The sequence below is a fragment of the Manis pentadactyla genome, chromosome 3, assembly GCF_030020395.1.
Source record: "Manis pentadactyla isolate mManPen7 chromosome 3, mManPen7.hap1, whole genome shotgun sequence".
NCBI lineage: Eukaryota > Metazoa > Chordata > Mammalia > Pholidota > Manidae > Manis > Manis pentadactyla.
The window spans coordinates 103,974,183-103,998,912 of record NC_080021.1 but is presented as its reverse complement, the minus strand read 5'-3'; the positions used below and the strand labels follow the sequence as shown (position 1 = coordinate 103,998,912).

Sequence of the window (24,730 nt, the reverse complement as noted above, 5' to 3'; positions counted from 1 at the left end):
CTGGGTCAAATGGTATTTCTGTTTTGAGTTTTTTGAGGAACCTCCATACTGCTTTCCACAATGGTTGAACTAGTTTACATTCCCACCAGCAATTTAGGAGGGTTCCCCTTTCTCCACATCCTCTCCAACATTTGTTGTTGTTTGTCTTTTGGATGTTGGCCATCCTAACTGGTGTGAAGTGATATCTCATTGTGGTTTTAATTTGCATTTCCCTGATGATAAGTGATGTGGAGCATCTTTTCATGTGTCTGTTGGCCATCTGAATTTCTTCTTTGGAGAAGTGTCTGTTCAGATCTTGTGCCCATTTTTTTATTGGATTATTTGATTTTTGTTTGTTGAGGTGCATGAGCTCTTTATATATTTTGGATGTCAACCCTTTATCGGATCTTTCATTTATGAATATATTCTCCCATCTGGTAGGATGTGTTTTTGTTCTACTGATGGTATCCTTTGCTGAACAGAACTTTTCAGCTTGATATAGTCCTGCTTGTTCATTTTTGCTTTTGTTTCCCTTGTCCAGGAGATATGTTCATGAAGAACTTGCTCATGTTTATGTCCAAGGGATTTTTGCCTATGTTTTTTTCTAAGAGTTTTATGGTTTCATGACTTACATTCAGGTATTTGACCCATTTTGAGTTTACTTTTATGTATGGAGTTAGACAATAATCCATTTTCATTCTCTTACATGTAGCTGTCCAGTTTTGCCATCACCAGCTCTTGAAGTGGCTGTCATTTCTCCATTGTATATCCATGGCTTCTTTATCATACATTAATTGATGATATATGCTTGGGTTTATATCTGGACTCTCTAGTCTGTTACACTGGTCTATGGGTTTGTTCTTGTGCCAGTACTAAATTGTCTTGATTATTTGGCTTTGTAGTAGAGCTTGAAGTCAGGGAGCGTAATTCCCCCTGTTTTATTCTTCCCTCTCAGGATTGCTTTGCCTATTCGGGGTCTTTTGTGGTTCCATATGAATTTTAGAACTATTTTCTCTAGTTCATTGAAGAATGCTGTAGGTATTTTGATAGGGATTGTATTGAATCTGTATATTGCTTTAGGCAGGCTGGCCATTTTGACAATATTAATTCTTCCTAGCCAAGAGCATGGGATGAATTTCCATTTATTAGTGTTCTCTTTAATTTCTTTTAAGAGTGTCCCATAGTTTTCAGGCTATAGGTCTTTCACTTTCTTGGTTAGGTTTATTCCTAGGTATTTTATTCTTTTTGATGCAATTGTGAGTGGAATTGCTTTCCTGATTTCTCTTTCTGCTAGTTCATCATTAGTGTGAAGGAATGCAACAGATTTCTGTGTATTAATTTTGCTTCCTGCAACTTTGCTGAATTCAGATATTATATCTAGTAGTTTTGGAGTGGATTCTTTAGGGTTTTTTATGTACGATATCATGTCATCTGCAAACAGGGACAGTTTGACTTTTTCCTTTCCAATCTGGATGCCTTTTATTTCTTTGTGTTGTCTGATTGCTGTGGCTAGGACCTCTAGAACTATGTTGAATAAAAGTGGGGAGAGTGGGCATCTTTGTCTTGTTCCCGATCTTAAAGGAAAAGCTTTCAGCTTCATGCTGTTAAGTATAATGTTGGCTGTGGGTTTGCCATATATGGCCTTTATTATGTTGAGGTACTTGCCCTTGTACCCATTTTGTTGTGAGTTTTTATCATGAATGGATGTTGAATTTTGTCAAATGCTTTTTCAGCATCTATGGAGATGATCATGTGGTTTTCTTCCTTCTTTTTGTTGATGTAGTAGATGATGTTGATGGATTTTCAAATGTTGTACCATCCTTGCATCCCTGGAATGAATCCCACTTGATCATGATGCATGATCTTTTAATCTGTTGTTGAATTCGGTTTGCTAAGATTTTGTTGAGTATTTTTGCATCTATGTTCATCAGGGATATTGGTCTGTAATTTTCTTTTTTGGTGGGGTCTTTGCCTGGTTTTGGTATTAGAGTGATGTTGGCCTCATAGAATGAGTTTGGGAGTATTTCCTCCTCTTCTACTTTTTTAAAAACTTTAAGGAGGATGGATATTAGGTCTTCACTAAATGTTTGATAAAATTCAGTAGTGAAACCCATCTGTGCCAGGAGTTTTGTTCTTAGGTAGTTTTTTTATTACCAATTCATTTTCTTTGCTGATAATTGGTCTATTCAGATTTTCTGTTTCTTCCTGGGTCAGCTTTGGAAGGTTGTATTTTTCTAGAAAGTTGTCCATTTCTTCTAGGTTATCCAGTTGTTACCATATATTTTTTCATAGTATTCTCTCATAATTCTTTGTATTTCTGTGGTGTCCATGGTGATTTTTCCTTTCTCATTTCTCATTCTGTTTCTGTGTATAGACTCCCTTTTTTTCTTGATTAGTCTGGCTAGGGGTTTGTCTATTTTGTTTATTTCCTATAAGAACTAGTTCCTGCTTTCATTGATTCTTTCTGTAGTTTTATTCTTCTCAATTTTATTTATTTCTGCTTTAGTCTTTATTATGTCCCACCTTCTACTGACTTTGGGACTCATTTGTTCTTCCTTTTCTAGTTTCATTAATTGTGAGTTTAGGCTGTTCATTTGGGATTGTTATTCTTTCCTGAGGTATGCCTGTATTGCAATACATTTCCATCTTAACATGGCCTTCGCTGCATCCCACAGGTTTTGTGTTGTTGAATTATTGTTGTCATTTGTCTCCATATATTGCTTGTTCTCTGTTTTTATTTGGTCATTGATCCATTGATTATTAAGGAGCATGTTATTAAGCCTCCATGTGTTTGTGGACTTTTTCATTTTCTTTGTGTAATTTATTCCTAGTTTCATACCTTTGAGATCTGAGAAGCTAGTTGGTACAATTTCAATCTTTTTGAATTTACTGAAGCTCTTTTTGTGGTCTAGTATATGATCTATTGTTGAAAATGTTCCATGTGCACTTGAGAACGATGTGTATCCTGTTGCTTTTGGATGGAGTGTTCTGTAGATGTCCATTAGGTCCATCTGTTCTAATACGTTGTTCAGTGCTTCTGTCTTCTTACTTATTTTCTTTCTGGTTGATCTGTCCTTTGGAGTGAGTGGTGTGTTGAAGTGTCCTAAAATGAATGCATTGCATTCTATTTCCCCCTTTAATTCTGTTAGTATTTGTTTCACATATGTAGATGATCCTGTGTTGCATTCATAGATATTTATAATAGTTATGTCCTCTTGTTGGACTGACCCCTTTATCATTATGTAATTTCCTTCTTTGTGTCTTGTTACTTTCTTTGTTTTGAAGTCTATTTTGTCTGCTAGAAGTACTGCAACACCTGCTTTTTCTCCGTGTTAGTTGCATAAAATATCTTTTTCCATCCTTTTACTTTTAGCCTGTGTATGTCTTTGGGTTTGAAGTGAGTCTCTTGTAGGCAGCGTATAGACGGGTCTTGTTTTTTAATCCATTCAGTGACTCTATGTCTTTTGAGTGGTGCATCAGACCATTTACATTTAGGGTGGTTTTTGACAAGTATGTACTTATTCCCATTGTAGGCTTTAGATTTGTGGTTACCAAAAGTTCAAGGGTAATTCCCTTACTATCTAACAGTCCAATTTAACTCACTTCATGTGCTATTACACACACAACCTAAAGGTTCTTTTTTTCCCCTCCTTTGTCTTCCTCCTCCATTCTTTGTACATTATGAATCATAGTCTGTGCTCTTTGTCTATCCCTTGGGTGACATCTACTTAGCCTTAGGAATACTTCCATCTATAGGAGTCCCTCCGAAATGCACTGTAGAGGTAGTTTGTGATAGGTAAATTCTCTCAACTTTTGCTTATCTGAAAATTGCTTACTCCCTCCTTCAAATTTAAATGATAATCTTGCTGGCTATAGTATTCTTTGTTTGAGACCCTTCTGCTTCGTTGCATTAAATATATCATGCCACTCCCTTCTGGCCTGTAAGGTTTCTGTTGAGAAGTCTGATGATAGCCTGATGGGTTTTCCTTTGTATGTGATTTTTTTTCTCTCTCTAGCTGCTTTTAAAAGTCTGTCTTTATCCTTGATATTTGCCATTTTAATTATTATATGTTTTGATGTTGTTTTCCTTGGGTCCCTTGTGTTGGGAGATCTGTGTGCCTCCATGGCTTGAGAGACTATCTCCTTCTCCAGACTGGGGACGTTTTCAATAATTACCTCCTCAATGACACTTTCTATCCCTTTTTCTCTCTCTTCTTCTTCTGGTACCCCTATAATACGAATATTGTTCCTTTTGGATTGGTCACACAGTTCTCTCAATATTCTTTCATTCTTAGAGATTCTTTTTTCTCTTTTTGCCTCAGCTTCTTTGTATTCCTCTTCTCTAATTTATATTCCATTTACCGTCTCTTCTACTACATCTAATCTGCTTTTAAATCCCTCCATTGTAAGTTTCATTTCAGATATCGAATTTCTTAATGATTGAATCTCCAACTTAAATTCATTCCTGAGTTCTTGAATATTTTTCTGTACCTCCATAAGCATGTTTATGATATTTATTTTGACCTCTCTTTCAGGCAGATTGGTGAGTTCAGTTTCATTAGGCCCTTTTTCTGGGGTTTGTGAAATTTTGGTCTGAACCAAATTTTGACGTTTCATATTTCTGTGTGGTGCCCACTAGTGCCCAGAAGCTCCAGTCTCTGGAGGTGCTCAGCCCCTAGAGTGAGGCTGGGAGTCATAGGGGAGCAGAGCTCATGCCTGAGGGGAGGAAAGATCTGTTTCCTGATTCCCATCTCTGGTGCCTGTCTCAAGTGTCAGAGCCAGTGGGCTGAACACACAGATGTAAGGCTCTGTGCTTGGCATCTATAGCTGTTGTAGGCTGATCCTTCTTCTGGCTGGCCTGACGCCAGCGCAGTGATTGCTGGTTTGCATACTGGTGCTGGTAGGCCAGGAGGAAGGCACAGCAGGTCACGTGTCACAGTGGGGGGTCTCGGAGCTGAGTAGGCAGCCAGGGGGATGGGGCGCCTGAAGCTCCTCAATGTTCCCAACCAGCTGGACAGAGCATGCCCAGACAACCTTGTCCAGCTCTCCCCTCCCCTGTGCAGCAAGCTCCATGCAAACCCTGCTCCTTCAGCAACCCTCTTGCTGCTAGGAAGCCTCTCAAACCGCCTCTCTTTCCTTTGTCCCAGAGCGACCGGGTGTGGATCCCCTCCTTCACAAATGGCCACAGTCTGTCTCTGAAGCACTCCACCTGTCTGAGCTCCCCAACACCACACAGTGTAGGTTTTTGCTCCCAAAGCAGACTTCCAGGGCTTGGTGTTCAGCAGTTCTAGGCTTCCACCCCCTCCTCCATTCCGTTTCTCTTCCTCCTGCTGGTGAGCTGGGGTGGGGGAAGGGCTTGGGTCCTGCCTGATAAAGGCTTTCATACATTACCCTGTGTTCATGAGGTCTGCTGTGTTCATGAGGTCTGCATGCAGTCTGGTTCAGCCTTCTTTTTTGTTGCTGTTTTAGGGTTAGTTGTAGCAAATAACTATATTTTCATACTATTTGTGATTCTGGGAGGAATTCTCCATCTCACCTCTCATGCCACCATCTTGAATCTCTCTCGTCTTAGGTAGTTTAAGAAGAAGTCAAAGAAATGCATATATAGTAGGCTATCATTTCACCTATCAAGAATACCAGGGAAAAAAATGCTTGATGAGAAAATTCATTGCTAGTGAGGATGCAGCAAGTTAGGAGTGCTGATTAGGGAGCACATTGCTGCAAGATTTTTTTTTTTAATCTAAAGATGCACAGCAGGAGTCTGTAAAATATTTACGTGAGTTGATCAGCTAATCTGTCCTAAAGATAAAATCACCAAACCACAGAAAAGCTTGGTGCCCAAACATATGCATCAGAGCACTATTTAAAATAGATAAAGAAGTAATCTAAAATATCCCAAGATAAGAGAAAGGAATAGAAAACTACAGGATGTAATCTCATGTAACCATTAAAATAATGTTTATGAAAATATATTAATTACATGGGTATATGCTTACATTATAATGTTATTTTTCTTTTGTCAAAGGAAATAAAATTAAATAAGTAGGATGATTTTTGTCATTAAAAATATTAGGGATAGAAAAAGACTGTAAAGAGTCCACTAAATGTTAAGGCATTATCTATGGGAGATAAATTTGTAAGTGAATTATAAGGTCTTAACCATTTTTCTGTATTTTAAATTTATGTGAGCATGTATTACATTTATAATCAGATATTAAGGATTATAAACACTCATCCACATGACTTACTATTTTCACCCTAGTCACCATCTGTCTGGAAAACTACTTTTCAAAATGACTTTTACAAAAGGAACCCAGAAAGGTTGTTAGGGGTACCATAAAATATCACAGACTGGGTGGCTTAAAAAACAATTTTATTTTCTCCCAGTTCTGGAAGCTGGAAGTCTAAGATCAAAGAATGGACAGGCTTGGTTCCTCCTGAGGCCTGTTTCCTGGACTTGCATATGGCAGCCTTCTTGCTGTGTCCTTGTGTGGCCTTTACTCCAGGCAGGTTCCAGGACTCTAAACCCCTATGGGATTAGGGCTTTGCCCTTCTGACCTGATTTACCTTTAAAGGCCCTCTCTCCAGATGCAGTCACATTGGAGATTAGGGCTTCAACAATGAATTTTGAGAGGACACAATTCATTCCATACCATGCAGTCATTTATTTAACATTCTGATATTCAGAGGGGAGTAATACAGAGGTGAATAGAAGCTCCTGTCCTCATGGAGTTTCCATTCTCCTGAGAAACAGAGAATAATAAACAAGTAAAACTGCTGGAAATCCTGTCTGGGAGATGGGGGAAGGTGTCTCTGAGGGGGTGAGAACTGACTGATGAGTCGAGCCGTTATGGTGTTAAATCTGTGCTGAGAGATCAGCACTTATGTTTTCACCTGCCTTTCAAGCCAGGTGAAAGCTTGCAACCTCTCTCAGCCTGTGGGAGCCCCTTTTCACTCTGCTGTGTGAGTCTTAGGACTCAATTTAGTAATCTCAAATCTTTCCTGGGGTGAACTTTGGCCCTAAATATTTAAGCTTGTCTAAGCCCTTGCTGTGGAGAGGTGCCACCCATCAGCGTTCTTGCCACTGTGCCCTTTAGAACCCACACTCGAGTCAATGAAGAAAAAGGAGAACTTGACTCAGGCATGAGGTTTCCTAACATCTTAAAATGATATATATGTACCATGATTATTCATCTACCCCTTTTCAAAATGGAATTCAGACCATTGGAACTGCCAAACAGTTCAGCTTTACTACATGTACAGAAAATGAAAGTTCCTATGGCCAGGATTCTCACCTGGCCCTGGTTGGCTTGTTCACTACATATGTGTGGGCAATACGTTATTACTTACTCTATATAAAAGAGCTCCGCCCAGTGCTCTGGGGCTGTGTGGCTGCAGGGCTGCAGGAGTCAGAGGCTGGAGTGGTAGCAGCACCAAGGACAGAAACTGAGAAGACTGGCCGGGCAGGGAAGCTCTGAAGCAGAGGAGACCTGCTTGCTGCATGCAGACTTGATCTGAGGCAGATGAGATTCTAGCACTTGACCTGCCGCCATGGTAGTAAAGTTGGATATAAACCCTTTCACCCCAAGAATGTTCCATTGTCATTTTTTGGTCCCACCGAATCAAGAGTGAACTTGCCCGGGACTGAAACCCACTAGCAAGACACTACAGTTAACGACTCTACTCATCTGCATTTAAATATATTTTTTAATGTATAGGGCAGAGCAGAGGAATCAGAAGAGTTATGTGAGCTTCGTTTCTCCACATCTGCTTAAAAAACAGCGAAGCATTTTGAGAGCATAACTGCTATAAAAATACATAATATTTTGTTTTAGGCATGATCATTTTACTGAAAGTGGTTTATAAATCCTGAATAATAGCATTTTTCCCTCCATTGGTTTGCCTGGAATCCCTAGTGCTAACAACTATCTTAAAGGGGAACCCATTCTTTCCCAAGTTACTCATTTCTGTTACGTTTGACTTGCCACGAAAGCATTCAGTGGATTTTGACAGAGACAAATAAAAATGACAATGCATTGATTTAAACCGTAACCTCGTGCTTTCTATATAAAACATACAAAAGCCCTTTTGCGCTTTGCAGCTGTCATTTAAGCTTTAATATGCTGCCATCATAACGTGTCCAAAAGCCAAGTAATTCTAGGGCTGCGAACTTCTTCCAAGGTTACCGTCAAGTGAAAAAGATCTGAAGCTTCAAACGTTGTTTCCCACTGGATAAACTAAATGTCTTTCAGGTGATCTACCTTTGAGATCAATGCTTCTGTCTCATTTTTACATATTAGATCCTGTTTTATTAAAAAATATACATTTATTTTTCCTGGTGATATCCTTGAGATGAAATTTCAATTTCACAAGGCTCCAGAAGCAATGATTAAGTTTTGTCTTATCCAGTGCCCTGCCTGCCATTGGCTAAATTCCTCTGTGAAGTTGCCAGGAGTAAGACCTCTGTCTGTGAACACCTTGAAGTACATTGTACATAGTGTTTATTTGTCTATGTTACCTGGCATTTTGAATATTTATTTATTAAACTCATCACTCAAGTTCTACTTTAAATCCACTGAGGACAAGGAGTTTGTTTCAAACATTTTTATCACCCATCACAGTGCCTTATTATAAGATGTTTAATGAAAATTAATGAATTAAAGAATATATTAAAGTAATAATAGACATAGACTGTAATTTTTATTTGTGAATGGTGCAAGACATTCTGACTTAGTCAGTGGGTATTTGACATACTTCCTCCAGTAATTGGGCCTTATCACTGATATTGGGCCAGTACCCTACATAAGCATCACCATAAGTCATAGTTCAGAGGTCATGTAATGCCCCCTTTTTTACAGACTGCAGTGCTGGGGCAGGGATGCAGTAGGAAGGCAAAGTCATAGAAACAAAGCTGCAGCACAATTTAGTGTCCCCTTTGTAAAATGGATCATCAGCACCTATGTTGTGCTGGCACCACAGTCTAACATTGATTATTCATTTTTAAAATTGTATGCATCTTAATACTCAAAAGCAAATGATTATTATTATACCAAGTATTTTGACTTTGTTAAAAGGAGATTGTTACCTCCATTTAGTAGATGAGAAAGTGCAGGGTTACTGAGAAGTTATGTAAATGTTCTTGAGAGATCCATTTCTGAAACTAGGTAAAGGACTTAAACTGGGGGAGGGGTAACCTTACATTATACCAAATGAGTATTATATAAATTCTGGAAATTTCATTACTGCTAATTCACAACATATTCTCTTGCATTTTGAAATCTCAAGATGTCTGTAATTCTAGTATAGAGACTAGAAACTTTTTTGTACTACCCTTAGTATAATCTGGGCTAATTTTAATGAGCTAACAGTTTTGGGAAAAGAGGAATAAAATGATATCCTTAGTTTAAGGGCAAGATCATAGGGAACAATTTCTTATAATATGTGTAAAGTAGAATTTTAGATAATTACTGTCAAGCCACAAATTATTCACAAAATTTTAAGTAAAATTTTCTGCATGTGTCATGTGCTGTTATAGAATGAATACATAAATGAAGATGTTGATGCTAGAGTCATTGAATTTGAAGATAACCGGCCCCTCCTAGATATGTTTCTGCAGAAGCCAATGGGTTTACTATCCCTGCTTGATGAAGAAAGTAGATTTCCTAAGGCTACCGATCAGACTCTTGTAGGTGAGTTTTAAGTCCAGTGTTGTCTGCATAGGTTTCTGATACAGTCATGTATATAATTCTTAATGATCAAAAATGTTTTTTTTAAAGTATCTGGGAAAAAAATACCTGTCACAAAACCTCCATATCTAACTTTAAAGAAGAGGCTTTGGATGTAATATTTGGACCAATGAATGTTTATAATAAGATGAAACATTTAGGATGAATTAAACAAGTTTGGATATTAGGCTTGGATATTTGGATATTGGATATTATGTTAGAACCCAACCCTAAGAGCTTATGTTAGAATGATGTTGGAAATTATCCAGCCCAAAGTTAAAAACTGGAGGGCAAGGCAAAAGGACAGCTCTAGAATTTGAAAAGATAGCTAATGGAAAGGAAATAAGTTCATCTGTGATGTTCTAGTCATTTCTCTAAATAGCCTCAAATACCTTAATAATCCCCAGTTACAGTACATTAATAAATATTCACAGTAATACTTCTGAGTTATCAAATAAAGATTAAACATCTATTTTTTCTGTTTGAGAAGGCACAGATGTATATACTGTATTTAAAATAGTATCATCTAAAATGGTTAAAATAAAAAAGATCCTACTCCTTTAAAAAACCCAGATTTTTCAGGTAGCTGAAAAATCTTTTTTTAATGTAGAAACATCATATTCCCTGATGGTAGGAGATACTGATTATGTATAATAAATACTTGCAGAAAATTTAGATTCACATTTTCTCTCATTTACTTTTGGTAATACACAGAGTCTGTTTCTTACCATGAAGTCTGTAATGTTGTTTCTTTCAAACTCATTGACTGGCTTAGTCATTCCTCTAATTGGACAACACTAATTGAAAGAAGATGACCCCACGGTCGTGTGGGAAATCATCTTATAGCAGTCACTTTATTTTTGCTGTTAAAATGTTCCTTCTTGGACATGGAGTAAAAACTCTCTGAAGGCAGTAAAGTTGTTACAGAAATGTAACTGCCTTTATGATCCCTTTGTGCTTCCTAGGTAATCAATAATAGCGTATAGCTCCTGTAATAGAAAGGAGAGCCAAAACACCAAGTTTATAGGCTAATGGCTTCACCTCAGACTGTGTCTCACAAACCACTTTGATTGGTCAATGTCACAGTTTCCTTCCTGTGTACCAGTGGCTCTCAAAATGTGGTCCCCAGACAAGGAGCGTCAGCATCACTTGAGAAACTGCTAGAAATGTGACTTCTTGGATTCCAGTCTAGACCTACTAAGTCAGAAACTTTGGGTGGGGGAGACCCTGAAATCTGCTTAAATTGCCTTCCAGAAGATTCTTATGCTTGCTAAGTTTGAGAACTGCTGCTCTAAATCATAATGGAATGGCAAAATTATGATCTTGAGTTTCACCTTACCTCTTATAATTGTATTCCAAATATGCATAGGTTCATTATGTAAGGTTTCTTTTTTCACCATACATCATCCATTTTATGGTGAAAGAGATGATTCTGTCAATCCACATTTTTTGAGAATCTCCTACATACTGGGGTTCAATATTTTTCTATAGAAAAATTTGAAGGTAACCTGAAATCACAGTACTTCTGGAGGCCCAAAAGACTGGAACTTAGTTTTGGAATTCACCATTATGCAGGAAAGGTAAGAATTTTGAAGAATTATGACTGAGTTTCTCTTTGGTCTTTTCAACAATAGGGGCAGACATGAAATTAGGCTCCAAAATATTTATGGGTAGCTATAATAAGAGAATCACGTGTTTCCGACCCTATCTGGCCCTAACTCTGTTCTCCAACTAAATCCTTTTCTTAGGTCAACAAACAGGTTATAGTTTTTTTAGAGTAATATGTATGGAGAAACTAAGGGAAAACAAGAAAGAAAAGAAAGACACAGCCTCAGAGACACCATCTTTCTGAACCTAAGATCTGGCTTCACGTGAGACTGGGTGGCAATGGGTACCAATTTTTTCTTTCTTTTAATGGTAGCTGGGACTGTTTACATAAACAGCCTTTTCCAAACTTCAGGTGCTTCTCTCTCCACTACAGCCTTTGTCTCTCCTCCCTCCCAACAAGAGAAGGTGCCAGGCTGGAGGTATCATCAGAGCACTGAGCTAACCCAGAGAGGTGGACAGTTAAACAGTTAGAGGAAGAAATGTTTGTGCCTCAGTAGACACACGCCCCCACCCCAGAGCAACCTCAGATATGTTGTCCTACACTTAAGGACACTTTCTTGCCCTTCTGCAGAAAAGAACAGGTCATTCCTTCTCAATGCTGTTTGAAGTATTGGAGGTCTAAGAAATCAAGAAAAATGCATAGAATGAGAATTACATAAACAAAGGAAAAGAACACAGAGCCCTAAGCATTCTACTTTACGAGAATTTCTGTACTCCACAGACTTCAATATTCCACAGACTTTCATACCTAATAAAGTACCTTAAATGTTATAGTTACAGCCTCTGTCATGATTTTCAGCATATGATTTTCCAGATAAGTCTCCTTTAAAACATCTGCTAAGAATTGCCTCAGATCGTTGAGTCCATCTGTTTTTAACAACTGTGTCAGTTGGCTTGGACTGCCATAACAAAATACCACAGGCTGGGTGGCTTAAACAACAAAGAAACTAAAGGTCCAAGATCAAGGTGCCAGCAGGGTTGGTGTGTAGTGAGAGCTCTTTTCCTGGTTTGCAGAGGGCTGCCTTCTCAAAGCATCCCCTATGGCCTCTTTGCGTACATGAGGGGTGGGGATAAAGAGGTCTCTAGTGTATCCTCCTCTTCTTTTAAGGACACCATCCTCTGGGTTTAAGACCCCACACTTATGACTGCATTGAACCTTAATTATTTCCTTAAAGATCCTATCTCCAAACATAGTCACATTTTGGGTTAGAGATTCAACCTATTAATTTTGGAGGGATACAGTTCAGTTCATACAACTGTATTGGATCATCCTACAGAAATCTTTTCATTACAGTGATCTTTAGAAAATATTAAATTTAGAAGTGCCTGAAGAGTAAGTACCCACAGTGTACTTAGACCACGCTACTACTGAGATAAATCTGTAGTGGCCAATTCCCTGCCAGTGAACCATGTGTCACACAAATGAGAATGGCGTGGTGGCCCGGTGTGCGCCTTTGTGTCCCCCACAGTCCTCCAGATAGAAAAGGGAAGCACACCAACCTCCAACATCATTTGTAGCAGGAATCAAGCCTCTACCATCATTTCAACCCAGAGAAAATCTGTAAGACAAATTTTTCTGTCAAGATACACTGGAAACCTGGAGAGGTTTGCTTTTCCAACCAAGTTGTAAGGGACTACCATTATAGATCTGTATATCTGTTGCTCACCACAGAGTAAGCTCTCAGATACCTCTCGATGATGATGACGATGATAATAACATTGATTATAATAATGATGATAGCATACTTTTCCAATAGGTCCTCTATAATGCAAGTGGGTTCCTAGCTAAAAATAGAGACACTCTTCCAACTGATATTGTGCTACTTTTGAGGTCATCAGAAAACAGTGTAATTCGGCAACTAGTCAGCCACCCTCTGACAAAAACAGGTAAGGTAAGGCAATTTCCTTAAACTAAGGTTCCTCAGGCCACATCAAGTGGTTTCTGCCTGTGTTTTTGTAGTATAAGCTTCAGTTTTTCACGTTGTTTTTTTTTTGCAGCTTATGAAATATGCATTTATTAGTATCCTCTGCCAAAATCCTCTGGAGAAAATATATAAATGAATATAAAGAAGCTAGGTTTTCATTAAAGAAAAGTGTGTGGAGCAGTCACCAGACAATATCATGGTGTCCTAGCTGCTCAGAAGAATACACTCACCTCCAGAGAGTTCAGAGCTGCCTGCTGTTTCAGAGTGGGCAACTTTTGAATGGTTCCTTGAGGTTCTTTGATGGTTAGTGAGCTTCACCTCATTGATTAAAAACTCGTGTGACTTTGTCCCGCCCACCCATACATCCTTGTACTTGCCTTTAAATAGAAAAAAATGTAGTTTGGGATGTTTTTCTTTATTGGAGTTTAAAATTGTTCTCTGGATTTCTTTTTGTATAATTTTTTTTGAGGTATAACTAATATACAGTAAGCAAATATTAAGACACTAAAATTTGATGAGTTTTTCACATGTATAAGCTAGAAAACTGTCACCACAATCAACAGTGAACATATTCATCACGTCACGTGATGTTTCCCTGTGCTCTTTGTAATCCTTCCCTCCCCACCTCCCTATCCCTGTCCAGTTGTTCTAGCACCATTTGTTGAAAAGACTGTTCTTTCCTCCATTGAAGTGCTTGGGTACCCATGTGAAAAATGAATTGACTACATGTGTATAGATCTATTTCTAGGCTCTCTGTTGTATGTGACTGATATTTATCTATCTTTATGCCAATTCTACACTTCTTGGTTACTATAGCTGTATAAAAAATGTTGAAATCAGGTAGTATAAGTTACCCAACATTGTCCTCCTCTTTGAGAATTGTCCAGGCAATTATGATACCTTTGCTTTATAAATGTAAAGATGGGCTGGTCAATTTCTACCAAAAATACGGTGAAACTTAGATTAATTTTGAAAGAATTGATATCTTCACAATGTTGAGTCTTTTAACCCTTAATTTCTCTCAGCCATGTTTTATAGTTTTCAGTGAATATTCTCGCACATCTCTTGTCAAGTTATTTGCAAGTATGTCACATTTTTAGCTATTATAAATGGAAATTTTTAATCCAAATTCTGTTTGTTCCTAGTATATAGAAATCCAATTGATTTTTGTGTATTGGTCATTTGCACTGCAATTTGCTAAAGCTTATCTATTAGAGTGGCTTTTTTTGTTAGTTCCGTAGGATTTTCTACATAGATAATCATGTCATCTGTGAATAGTTTGCCCATTCTTTTCCATTCTGTTTATTTTTATTCCTTCGCCTTGCCTAGTTGTGCCAGCTAAACTCACCAATGCAATATTGAATATAAACGTTCAGAGTGAACATTCTTACCTTATTCCTGATCTTGAGGGGAGAGCATTCAGTTTTTCTCCATTAAGTATATTAGCTGTAGGTTTTTCACAGATGTCCTTTATCAGGAGGAGAAAGTTACTTTCTATTCTTAGTTTGCTGAGTATTTATCAGGTATGCATGTGTCTTGCCAATGGGTTTCAGCCCCGGGCAAGTTCACTGTATATTCAATGAGACCAAAGAGTGATAAGGGAACTTTCTTGGGGTGAAAGGGTTTATACCCAGCTTTATTCCCATGGTGGCAGGTCAATCACTAGAATCCTATCCACTCAGAGTGAGTCTGCATGCAGCAAGCTGGTCTCTGTCTCTGGGACTCTCTGCCCCTGCAGCCATCTCAATCTCTGTCCTTGGTGCTGCCACCAGTCCAGTCTTGTCTCTGGTCTCCTGAAGCCTTGCAGCCATGCCACCATGTTGCCCAGAGCACTGGGCAGAGCTCTTTATATAAAGTCAATAACAACGTATTGCCCACATGTGTTTAGTGAGCTAGCCAAGTAGGGCCAGGTGAGAATCCTGGCCATAGGAGCCTTCACTTAATCCACACCGTATAAAACATATGCAACCAGCTGAGGACAGGGAAGATGGCGGCGTGAGTAGAGCAGCGGAAATCTCCTCCCAAAACCGCATATATCTATGAAAATATAACAAAGACAACCTTTCCTAGAATAAAGACCAGAGGACACAGGACAATATCCAGACCACATCGGCACCTGAGAGAACCCAGCGCCTCGCGAAGGGGGTAAGATACAAGCCCCGGCCTGGCGGGAGCCGAGCGCCCATCCCCCCAACTCCCGGCGAGAGAAGAATAGGCAGAGCAGGAGGGAGACGGAGCCCAGGACTGCCGAACACCCAGCCCCAGCCATCCGGGCCAGAGTGCAGGGCCCTGGATAATAGGAAAACAGGGCAGCAAGAACAGTGAGCGGGCACCGGAGGCCGGGCGCTGGAGGACATAAGAAAAGCGCGCGACCAATTTTTTTTCTTTTTTTTTTTTTTACTTATTTATTTATTTATTTATTTATTTTTTCTGTTTTGTTTTGGCGAGTGCTTTTTGAAAGTCTTAAAGGGATAGGGACCCCAATACTAGGGAAACAGGGCAGCAAGACTGGTGAGCAGAGGCCTGAGGCTGGCGCTGGAGAAAAAAGAAAAATGAGTGGCCACCTTTTTTTTTTAATTAAAAAAAATTTTTTTTTTTTTTTAATTAAAAAATTTTTTTCTTTTTTCTTTTTTTTCTTTTTTGGTGGTTGTTGTTTTGTTTTGGCGGGTGCTTTTTGGAAGTCTTAAAGGGACAGGGCGGGTCACTTAATCCAGAGGTAGGGAATCCGGGATATCTGGGCACCCTAAACCCTGGGCTGCAGGGAGCAGGGAGGCCCCTTACGGAGATAAATAGCCTCCCAGCAGCTCCTGCTCCAACGCGACTCCACCATTTTGGAGTAGCTGCCCGAGCCAGGCCACGCCCACAGCAACAGCGGAGATTAACTCCATAGCAGCCGGGCAAGAAGCAGAAACCCTGTCTGCGCGCAGCTGCACAGCACAAGCCACTAGAGGTCGCTGTTCTCCCAGGAGAGGAGGGCCACAAACCAACAAGAAAGGAAGTCCTTCCAGCCGTCACTCGTCCCAGCTCTGCAAACTATTCCTATCACCATGAAAAGGCAAAGCTACAGGCAGACAAAGATCACAGAGACAACAGCAGAGAAGGAGACAGACCTAACCAGTCTTCCTGAAAAAGAATTCAAAATAAGAATCATAAATATGCTGACAGAGATGCAGAGAAATACGCAAGAGAAATAGGATGAAGTCCAGAGGGAGATCACAGCTGCCAGAAAGGAGATCACAGAAATGAAACAAACTCTGGAAGGGTTTATAAGCAGAATGGATAGGATGCAAGAGGCCATTGATGGAATTGAAACCAGAGAACAGGAACGCATAGAAGCTGACATAGAGAGAGACAAAAGGATCTCCAGTAATGAAAAATTATTAAGAGAACTGTGTGACCAATCTAAAAGGAACAATATCCATATTATAGGGGTCCCAGAAGAAGAAGAGAGAGGAAAAGAGATGGAAAGTATCTTAGAAGAAATAATTGCTGAAAACTTCCCCAAACTGGGGGAGGAAATAATCGAACAGACCACGGAAATACACAGAACCCCCAACAGAAAGGATCCAAGGAGGACAACACCAAGACACATAATAATTAAAATGGCAAAGATCAAGGACAAAGAAAGAGTTTTAAAGGCAGCTAGAGAGAAAAAGGTCACCTATAAAGGAAAACCCATCAGGCTAACATCAGACTTCTCGACAGAAACCCTACAGGCGAGAAGAGAATGGCATGATATATTTAATACAATGAAACAGAAGGGCCTTGAACCAAGGATACTGTATCCAGCACGACTATCATTCAAATATGACGGTGGGATTAAACAATTCCCAGACAAACAAAAGCTGAGGGAATTTGCTTTCCACAAACCACCTCTACAGAACATCTTACAGGGACTGCTCTAGATGGGAGCACTCCTAGAAAGAGCACAGCACAAAATACCCAACATATGAAGAATCGAGGAGGAGGAACAAGAAGGGAGAGAAGAAAAGAATCTCCAGACAGTGTATATAACAGCTCAATAAGCGAGCTAAGCTAGGCAGTAAGATACTAAGGAGGCTAACCTTGAATCTTTGGTAACCACGAATTTAAAGCCTGCAATGGCAATAAGTACATATCTTTCAATAGTCACCCTAAATGTTAATGGGCTGAATGCACCAATCAAAAGACACAGAGTAACAGAATGGATAAAAAATCAAGACCCATCTATATGCTGCTTACAAGAAACTCACCTCAAACCCAAAGACATGTACAGACTAAAAGTCAAGGGATGGAAAAACATATTTCAAGCAAACAACAGCGAGAAGAAAGCAGGGGTTGCAGTACTAATATCAGACAAAATAGACTTCAAAACAAAGAAAGTAACAAGAGATAAAGAAGGACACTACATAAGGATAAAGGGCTCAGTCCAACAAGAGGATATAACCATTCTAAATATATATGCACCCAACACAGGAGCACCAGCATATGTGAAACAAATACTAACAGAACTAAAGGGGGAAATAGACTGCAATGCATTCATTCTAGGAGACTTCAGCACACCACTCACCCCAAAGGATAGATCCACCGTGCAGAAAATAAGTAAGGACACAGAAGCACTGAACAACACAGTAGAGCAGATGGACCTAATAGACATCTATAGAACTCTACATCCAAAAGCAACAGGATATACATTCTTCTCAAGTGCACATGGAACATTCTCCAGAATAGACCACATACTAGGCCACAAAAAGAGCCTCAGAAAATTCCAAAAGATTGAAATCCTACCAACCAACTTTTCAGACCACAAAGGCATAAAACTAGAAATAAACTGTACAAAGAAAGCAGAGAGGCTCACAAACACATGGAGGTTTAAAAACACGCTCCTAAATAATCAATGGATCAATGACCAAATCAAAATGGAGATCCAGCAATATATGGAAACAAATGACAACAACACTAAGCCCCAACTTCTGTGGGACACAGCAAAAGCAGTCTTAAGAGGAAAGTATATAGCAATCCAAGCATATTTAAAAAAGGAAGAGCAATCCCAAATGAATGGTCTAATGTCACAATTATCGAAATTGGAAAAAGAAGAACAGATGAGGCCTAAGGTCAGCAGAAGGAGGGACATAATAAAGATCAGAGAAGAAATAAATAAAATTGAGAAGAATAAAACAATAGCAAAAATCAATGAAACCAAGAGCTGGTTCTATGAGAAAATAAACAAAATAGATAAGCCTCTAGTCAGACTTATTAAGAAGAAAACAGAGTCAACACAAATCAACAGTATCAGAAACGAGAAAGGAAAAATCACGACGGACCCCACAGAAATACAAAGAATTATTAGAGAATACTATGAAAACCTATACGCTAACAAGCTGGGAAACCTAGGAGAAATGGACAACTTCCTAGAAAAATACAACCTTCCAAGATTGACCCAGAAAGAAACAGAAAATCTAAACAGACCAATTACCAGCAATGAAATTGAAGAGGTAATCAAAAAACTACCAAAGAACAAAACCCCCGGGCCAGATGGATTTACCTCGGAATTTTATCAGACATACAGGGAAGACATAATACCCATTCTCCTTAGAGTTTTCCAAAAAATAGAGAAGGAGGGGATACTCCCAAACTCATTCTATGAAGCTAACATCACCCTAATACCAAAACCAGGCAAAGACCCCACCAAAAAAGAAAACTACAGACCAATATCCCTGATGAACGTAGATGCAAAAATAATCAACAAAATATTAGCAAACCGAATTCAAAAATACATCAAAAGAATCATACACCATGACCAAGTGGGATTCATCCCAGGGATGAAAGGATGGTACAACATTCGAAAGTCCATCAACATCATCCACCACAGCAACAAAAAGAAAGACAAAAACCACATGATCATCTCCATAGATGCTGAAAAAGCATTTGACAAAGTTCAACATCCATTCATCATAAAAACTCTCAGCAAAATGGGAATAGAGGGCAAGTACCTCAACATAATAAAGGCCATTTATGATAACCCCACAGCCAACATTATTTTGAACAGCGAGAAGCTGAAAGCATTTCCTCTGAGATCGGGAACCAGACAGGGATGCCCACTCTCTCCACTGTTAATTAACATAGTACTGGAGGTCCTAGCCACGGCAATCAGACAAAACAAAAACATACAAGGAATCCATATTGGTAAAGAAGAAGTTAAACTGTCACTATTTGCAGATGACGTGATACTGTACATAAAAAACCCTAAAGACTCCACCCCAAAACTACTAGAACTGATATCGGAATACAGCAAACTTGCAGGATACAAAATCAACACACAGAAATCTGTGGCTTTCCTATACACTAACAATGAACCAACAGAAAGAGAAATCAGGAAAACAACTCCATTCACAATTGTATCAAAAAAATAAAATACCTAGGAATAAACCTAACCAAGGAAGTGAAAGACTTATACTCTGAAAACTACAAGTCACTCTTAAGAGAAATGAAAGGGGACACTAACAGATGGAAACTCATCCCATGCTCGTGGCTAGGAAGAATTAATATTTTCAAAATGGCCATCCTGCCCAAAGCAATATACAGATTTGATGCAATCCCTATGAAACTACCAGCAACATTCTTCAATGAACTGGAACAAATAATTCAAAAATTCATATGGAAACATCAAAGACCCTGAATAGCCAAAGCAATCCTGAGAAAGAAGAATAAAGTAGGGGGAATCTCACTCCCCAGCTTCAAGCTCTACTATAAAGCCATAGTAATCAAGACAATTTGGTACTGGCACAAGAGCAGAGCCACAGACCAATGGAACAGTCTAGAGAATCCAGACATTAACCCAGACATATAAGGTCAATTAATATTTGATAAAGGAGCCATGGACATACAATGGGGAAATGACAGTCTCTTCAACAGATGGTGCTGGCAAAACTGGACAGCTACATGTAGGAGAATGAAACTGGACCATTGTCTAACCCCATATACAAAAGTAAACTCAAAATGGATCAAAGACCTGAATGTAAGTCACGAAACCATTAAACTCTTGGAAGAAAACATAGGCAAAAACCTCTTAGACATAAACATGAGTGACCTCTTCTTGAACATATCTCCCCGGGCAAGGAAAACAACGGCAAAAATGAGTAAGTGGGACTATATTAAACTGAAACGCTTCTGCACAGCCAAAGACACCATCAATAGAACAAAAAGGATCCCTACAGTATGGGTGAATATATTTGAAAATGACACATCCGATAAAGGCTTGACGTCCAGAATATATAAAGAGCTCACACGCCTCAACAAACAAAAAACAAATAACCCAATTAAAAAATGGGCAGAGGAACTGAACAGACAGTTCTCCAAAAAAGAAATACAGATGGCCAACAGACACATGAAAAGATGCTCCACTTTGCTAATTATCAGAGAAATGCAAATTAAAACTACAATGAGGTATCACCTCACACCAGTAAGGATGGCTGCCATCCAAAAGACAAACAACAACAAATGTTGGCGAGGCTGTGGAGAAAGGGGAACCCTCCTACACTGCTGGTGGGAATGTAAGTTAGTTCAACCATTGTGGAAAGCAGTATGGAGGTACATCAAAATGCTCAAAATAGACCTACCATTTGACCCAGGAATTGCACTCCTAGGAATTTACCCTAAGAATGCAGCAATCAAGTATGAGAAAGATCAGTGCACCCCTATGTTTATCGCAGCACTATTTACAATAGCCAAGAATTGGAAGCAACCTAAATGTCCATCGATAGAGGAATGGATAAAGAAGATGTGGTACATATACACAATGGAATACTACTCAGCCATAAGAAAAGGGCAAATCCATTCATTTGCAGCAACATGGATGGAGCTGGAGGGTATTATGCTCAGTGAAACAAGCCAAGCGGAGAAAGAGAAATACCAAATGTTTTCACTTATCTGTGGAATATAAGAACAAAGGAAAAACTGAAGGAACAAAACAGCAGCAGAATCACAGAACTCAAGAATGGACTAACAGGTACCAAAGAGAAAGGGACTGGGGAGGTTTGGTGGGTAGGGAAGGATAAGGGGAGGGGAGAAGTAGAGGGGTATTAAGATTAGCATGCTTGGGGGGGTAGGAGAAAAGGGAGGGCTGTACAACACAGAGAAGGCAAGTAGTGATTCTACAACATTTTGCTATGCTGATGGACTATAACTGTAAAGCGGTTTATAGGGGAGACCTGGTATAGGGGAGAGCCTAGTAAACATAATATTCAATTAGTGGTACCAAAAACAAAACAAAACAAAACAAAACAAAACAAAAAGGGCAGTTCCTTTTGTGGTAACCTCCAATGAGTTCTACACAAGGGTATAAAGGGCATATAAAAGTGTAGGCAAAGAGTCTGTTTGTGTTTATACAGAGGATCAAAGCCTAATTGGCCTACCCCGAAAATGAACTAAGATACGATATGAAAAAGAACTTCCAACATCAGCACTCTCTAGAAGACTCATGCCAGAAGATGATCATCAAAAAACCCCAACAAAGATCCATGCACTGCTACAGCTGTAGATGCACTCATCCCACCGGTTCCTGGACTTGCCATGGGAATGAAGAAGGAGATATCTAAGCTGGCCTGTGCATTCAGTAAAACAACAAATTTGAGTGGATCTATACTGTTGGAACTCAACCAAGAATTAGGAGAAGTGCAAATTGTAGCGCTCCAAAATCTTACAACTACGGAGTATTTACTGTTAAAAGAACATATGGGATGTGAACAGTCCCCAGGAATGGGTTGTTTTAATTTGTCTGATTTCTCTCAGACTGTTCAAGTTCAGCTGGACAATATCCACCATATCATAGATAAGTTTTCACAAATGCCTAAAGTGCCTAACTGGTTTTCTTGGTTTCACTGGAGATGGCTGGTAATTACAGGTATGCTTTGGTTATGTAACTATAGTCCTATAATGTTAATGTGTGTGCACAATTTAAGTAGTAGCTTAAAACCTATACATGCTGAAGTTACTCTACAAGAAGATATGTCAAAGAAATAATCTATCTTCCCATGTTTTCTTCCGCCTGCTACTTCTATAGCTTTTCTTCTTCCTCCCTAATTACAACCCTTAAATAGAATTGGTGCCTCATATCAAATTTACTGAGTATCATAATTCTTCCAAGTGGTAAAGATACCTCAAGACAAATGCTGGGCATAGAAGCCACAGGGCATAAATATGCAAAGAAGTAAAAAGCTAACCTTTTCAAACAATAAGGCTTCTCTCTCACTTACCAACTTTACATTTCCCTGTATGGCCCCGGAAGATGACTGGTTAGCCAGAGATGGGTAAGATTCCTCAAGGGAGGAACAACCTAAGACAGGCACAGTCGCAGGGGGGTCATCAGGTGAGAATTTGGGGATCAACAGAGGTGAGGCTTAGAACCTCACCCCTCCCCGTTCTGAGAGAAATCTTCTGCATACATGGATGTTTTATTGCCCTTGTCTAGCTTGGATTAACACATAGTCTACAGGCACACACCTGATCATCTACATTTGCTCTCTTACAACACTAAACTATGTTTTCTACCTTTATCTTGTTTCTACCTACCACTTCAGCACTTTATTAAAAATAATAATAATAAAGAGAGAAATGTGGTATCCACATATAAATCAAGTATAAAAACCAAATGAGTATTCATATTTGAACTGACTGTTTATAGTTCATAATGCATGAGCAAAACCAAAAGTTTCTTTGATGACTGCCCTTGTACTGTTCACTATGTAACTTATTCATTATGTAAGAATTTGTACTCCATGTAAGAACTTGTTTGTTATGCCTCAGACGATTGGAGACTGACGAAAATTAGGCTTGGGGTGGATTAACGATTGTGCATTGAGCATTGACTCCCCTATACAGAATTTTATTGTTGTTAACAACCATTTGATCAATAAATATGAGAGATGCCCTCACACACAAAAAAAAAAAAAGTAAAAAAAAAAGTGCAGACTTCCAATGGTAAAATAAATAAGTAACCGGGATGTAATGTATAGCATAAGGAATATAGTCCAGATATTGTAACAGCTTGGTAGGGTGATAGCTGCAACCTAGAATTGTCATGTATATAAATGTTTTATCATTGTGTTGTACACCTGAAACTAATGTAATGTAATACTGTGCGTCAACTACCCTTCAATAAAAAATAATTGTCTACAAAAAAAAAAAAAAACATATGAAACCAGGATCTCAATACTGTGTTGCATCTTCTGGCTATCAGCACAACAGTGCTAGTTGACTGGGAAGAAAGTAAGAACTTAACGGTCCAAAATGTTTCAGGAATTCAGATCCTCAAAGCTATCAGAGGCATTTTTGTTTTATATTGACCTAGACATGAAAACATAATAATGATAGCAATAGATAAATTTGTTATAAATTGCAACATGCTAGGCATTGTGTTGAGTACTTTCCTTTACCCCTGATAACAACCCTCTGAGGAGGGACTACTTTTGCAGATGAGACATAGAGTCTTGGAAATGCAGAGAAATTTTCTCAAAGTTACCTTACTGGGAAGTCTTAGAAGTTAGCTTGAAAGTTCAGGTTCTTTAATTTTGTATTATGCTGCCTCCAGGATTCTAAAATAACCATGGTCCTTCGCATGTGTGAGTTCAAATATGAAATGTATTTCAGCCATTATTAGGGGAAAATGCACTGCAATTCCTTGCAATGGACAAACATCTCTGGTATGGTTTATTGCAAGTTTCTTCATTATGTCAACTATAAATGGATATATTTTCTGAAATTAAGATCTATGCTGCTTTCAGTCCCTGCTGATATCCAAATGAACTTGCAAGACTTTCACTTATTTTGCTGTTAAATAATTTGTTGTCTTGTGTATAATATTTGTTAAAATGAAATTATTACTCCTTTACTAAATTTATTCTAGTTCCATTTTCAGACAAACTTAAAATTTTAGTGCTTGGCTAATATTAAGTAGTGGTACTGTTAAGTAATGGGTCTAGCCTAATTAATTCATTAATAGCACTTTGTATAGTCATCATGCTTCCAAGAATGCTCCAAGTCTGCAGTAATTTTTTTCTAAAACTTTCCCTGGTAATCCTAAAAAAAAGGAGAATAAGTACAGTTCCTGAAGCTGCCCCTCTGAAGATCATCTGGTATATTCAATAAGTGTCATCTTTGAAGAGTGAACACTACAGTGTACAGCCAGCATGAAAGCATCGCACACATCCATCTCCTGAGCAATGAGGGAAGGCAGAAGAGAGCAGGGCAGAGGCACTGCCAGCCACATCCCAGGCAGGGTTCGTTCCTGCACCATTGCCTCAGAGCCAGCCTTTTGCAACCACAAAGAATGTGAAGGATTTGACAAAAACACATAGCCTCTACCTATCCCCTAAAAGAATGAGTAGTGACAAGAAACCTTTCTGAAGTGATAATGAATTCTGGAGCTAGTTTGAACATTACCTTTAGGATGATAAACCCCTGGATTGTGGGTCAGTTGGTTTATTGTGCTCGGTGGGGGATGGGAGAGGAGTGAAG

The 24,730-nt window shown here is 38.9% G+C and overlaps 1 protein-coding gene across 9 annotated transcripts in view; it reads left to right on the top strand.

The window, feature by feature from the left end:
* MYO3A (myosin IIIA) overlaps window positions 1–24,730 on the top strand; it is a 244,873-nt gene that overhangs the window by 160,467 nt on the left and 59,676 nt on the right. For all 9 annotated transcript variants that reach the window (XR_008996367.1, XR_008996366.1, XM_057498238.1 and 6 more), the window contains 3 exons: window positions 9,515–9,668; window positions 11,196–11,284; window positions 13,070–13,199. Coding sequence is in view for 7 of the 9 variants with exons in the window: in XM_057498238.1 (XP_057354221.1) it covers window positions 9,515–9,668; window positions 11,196–11,284; window positions 13,070–13,199 (373 nt within the window). In the remaining 2 variants the exon portion in view is untranslated. The remainder of the gene's footprint in view (window positions 1–9,514; window positions 9,669–11,195; window positions 11,285–13,069; window positions 13,200–24,730) is intronic.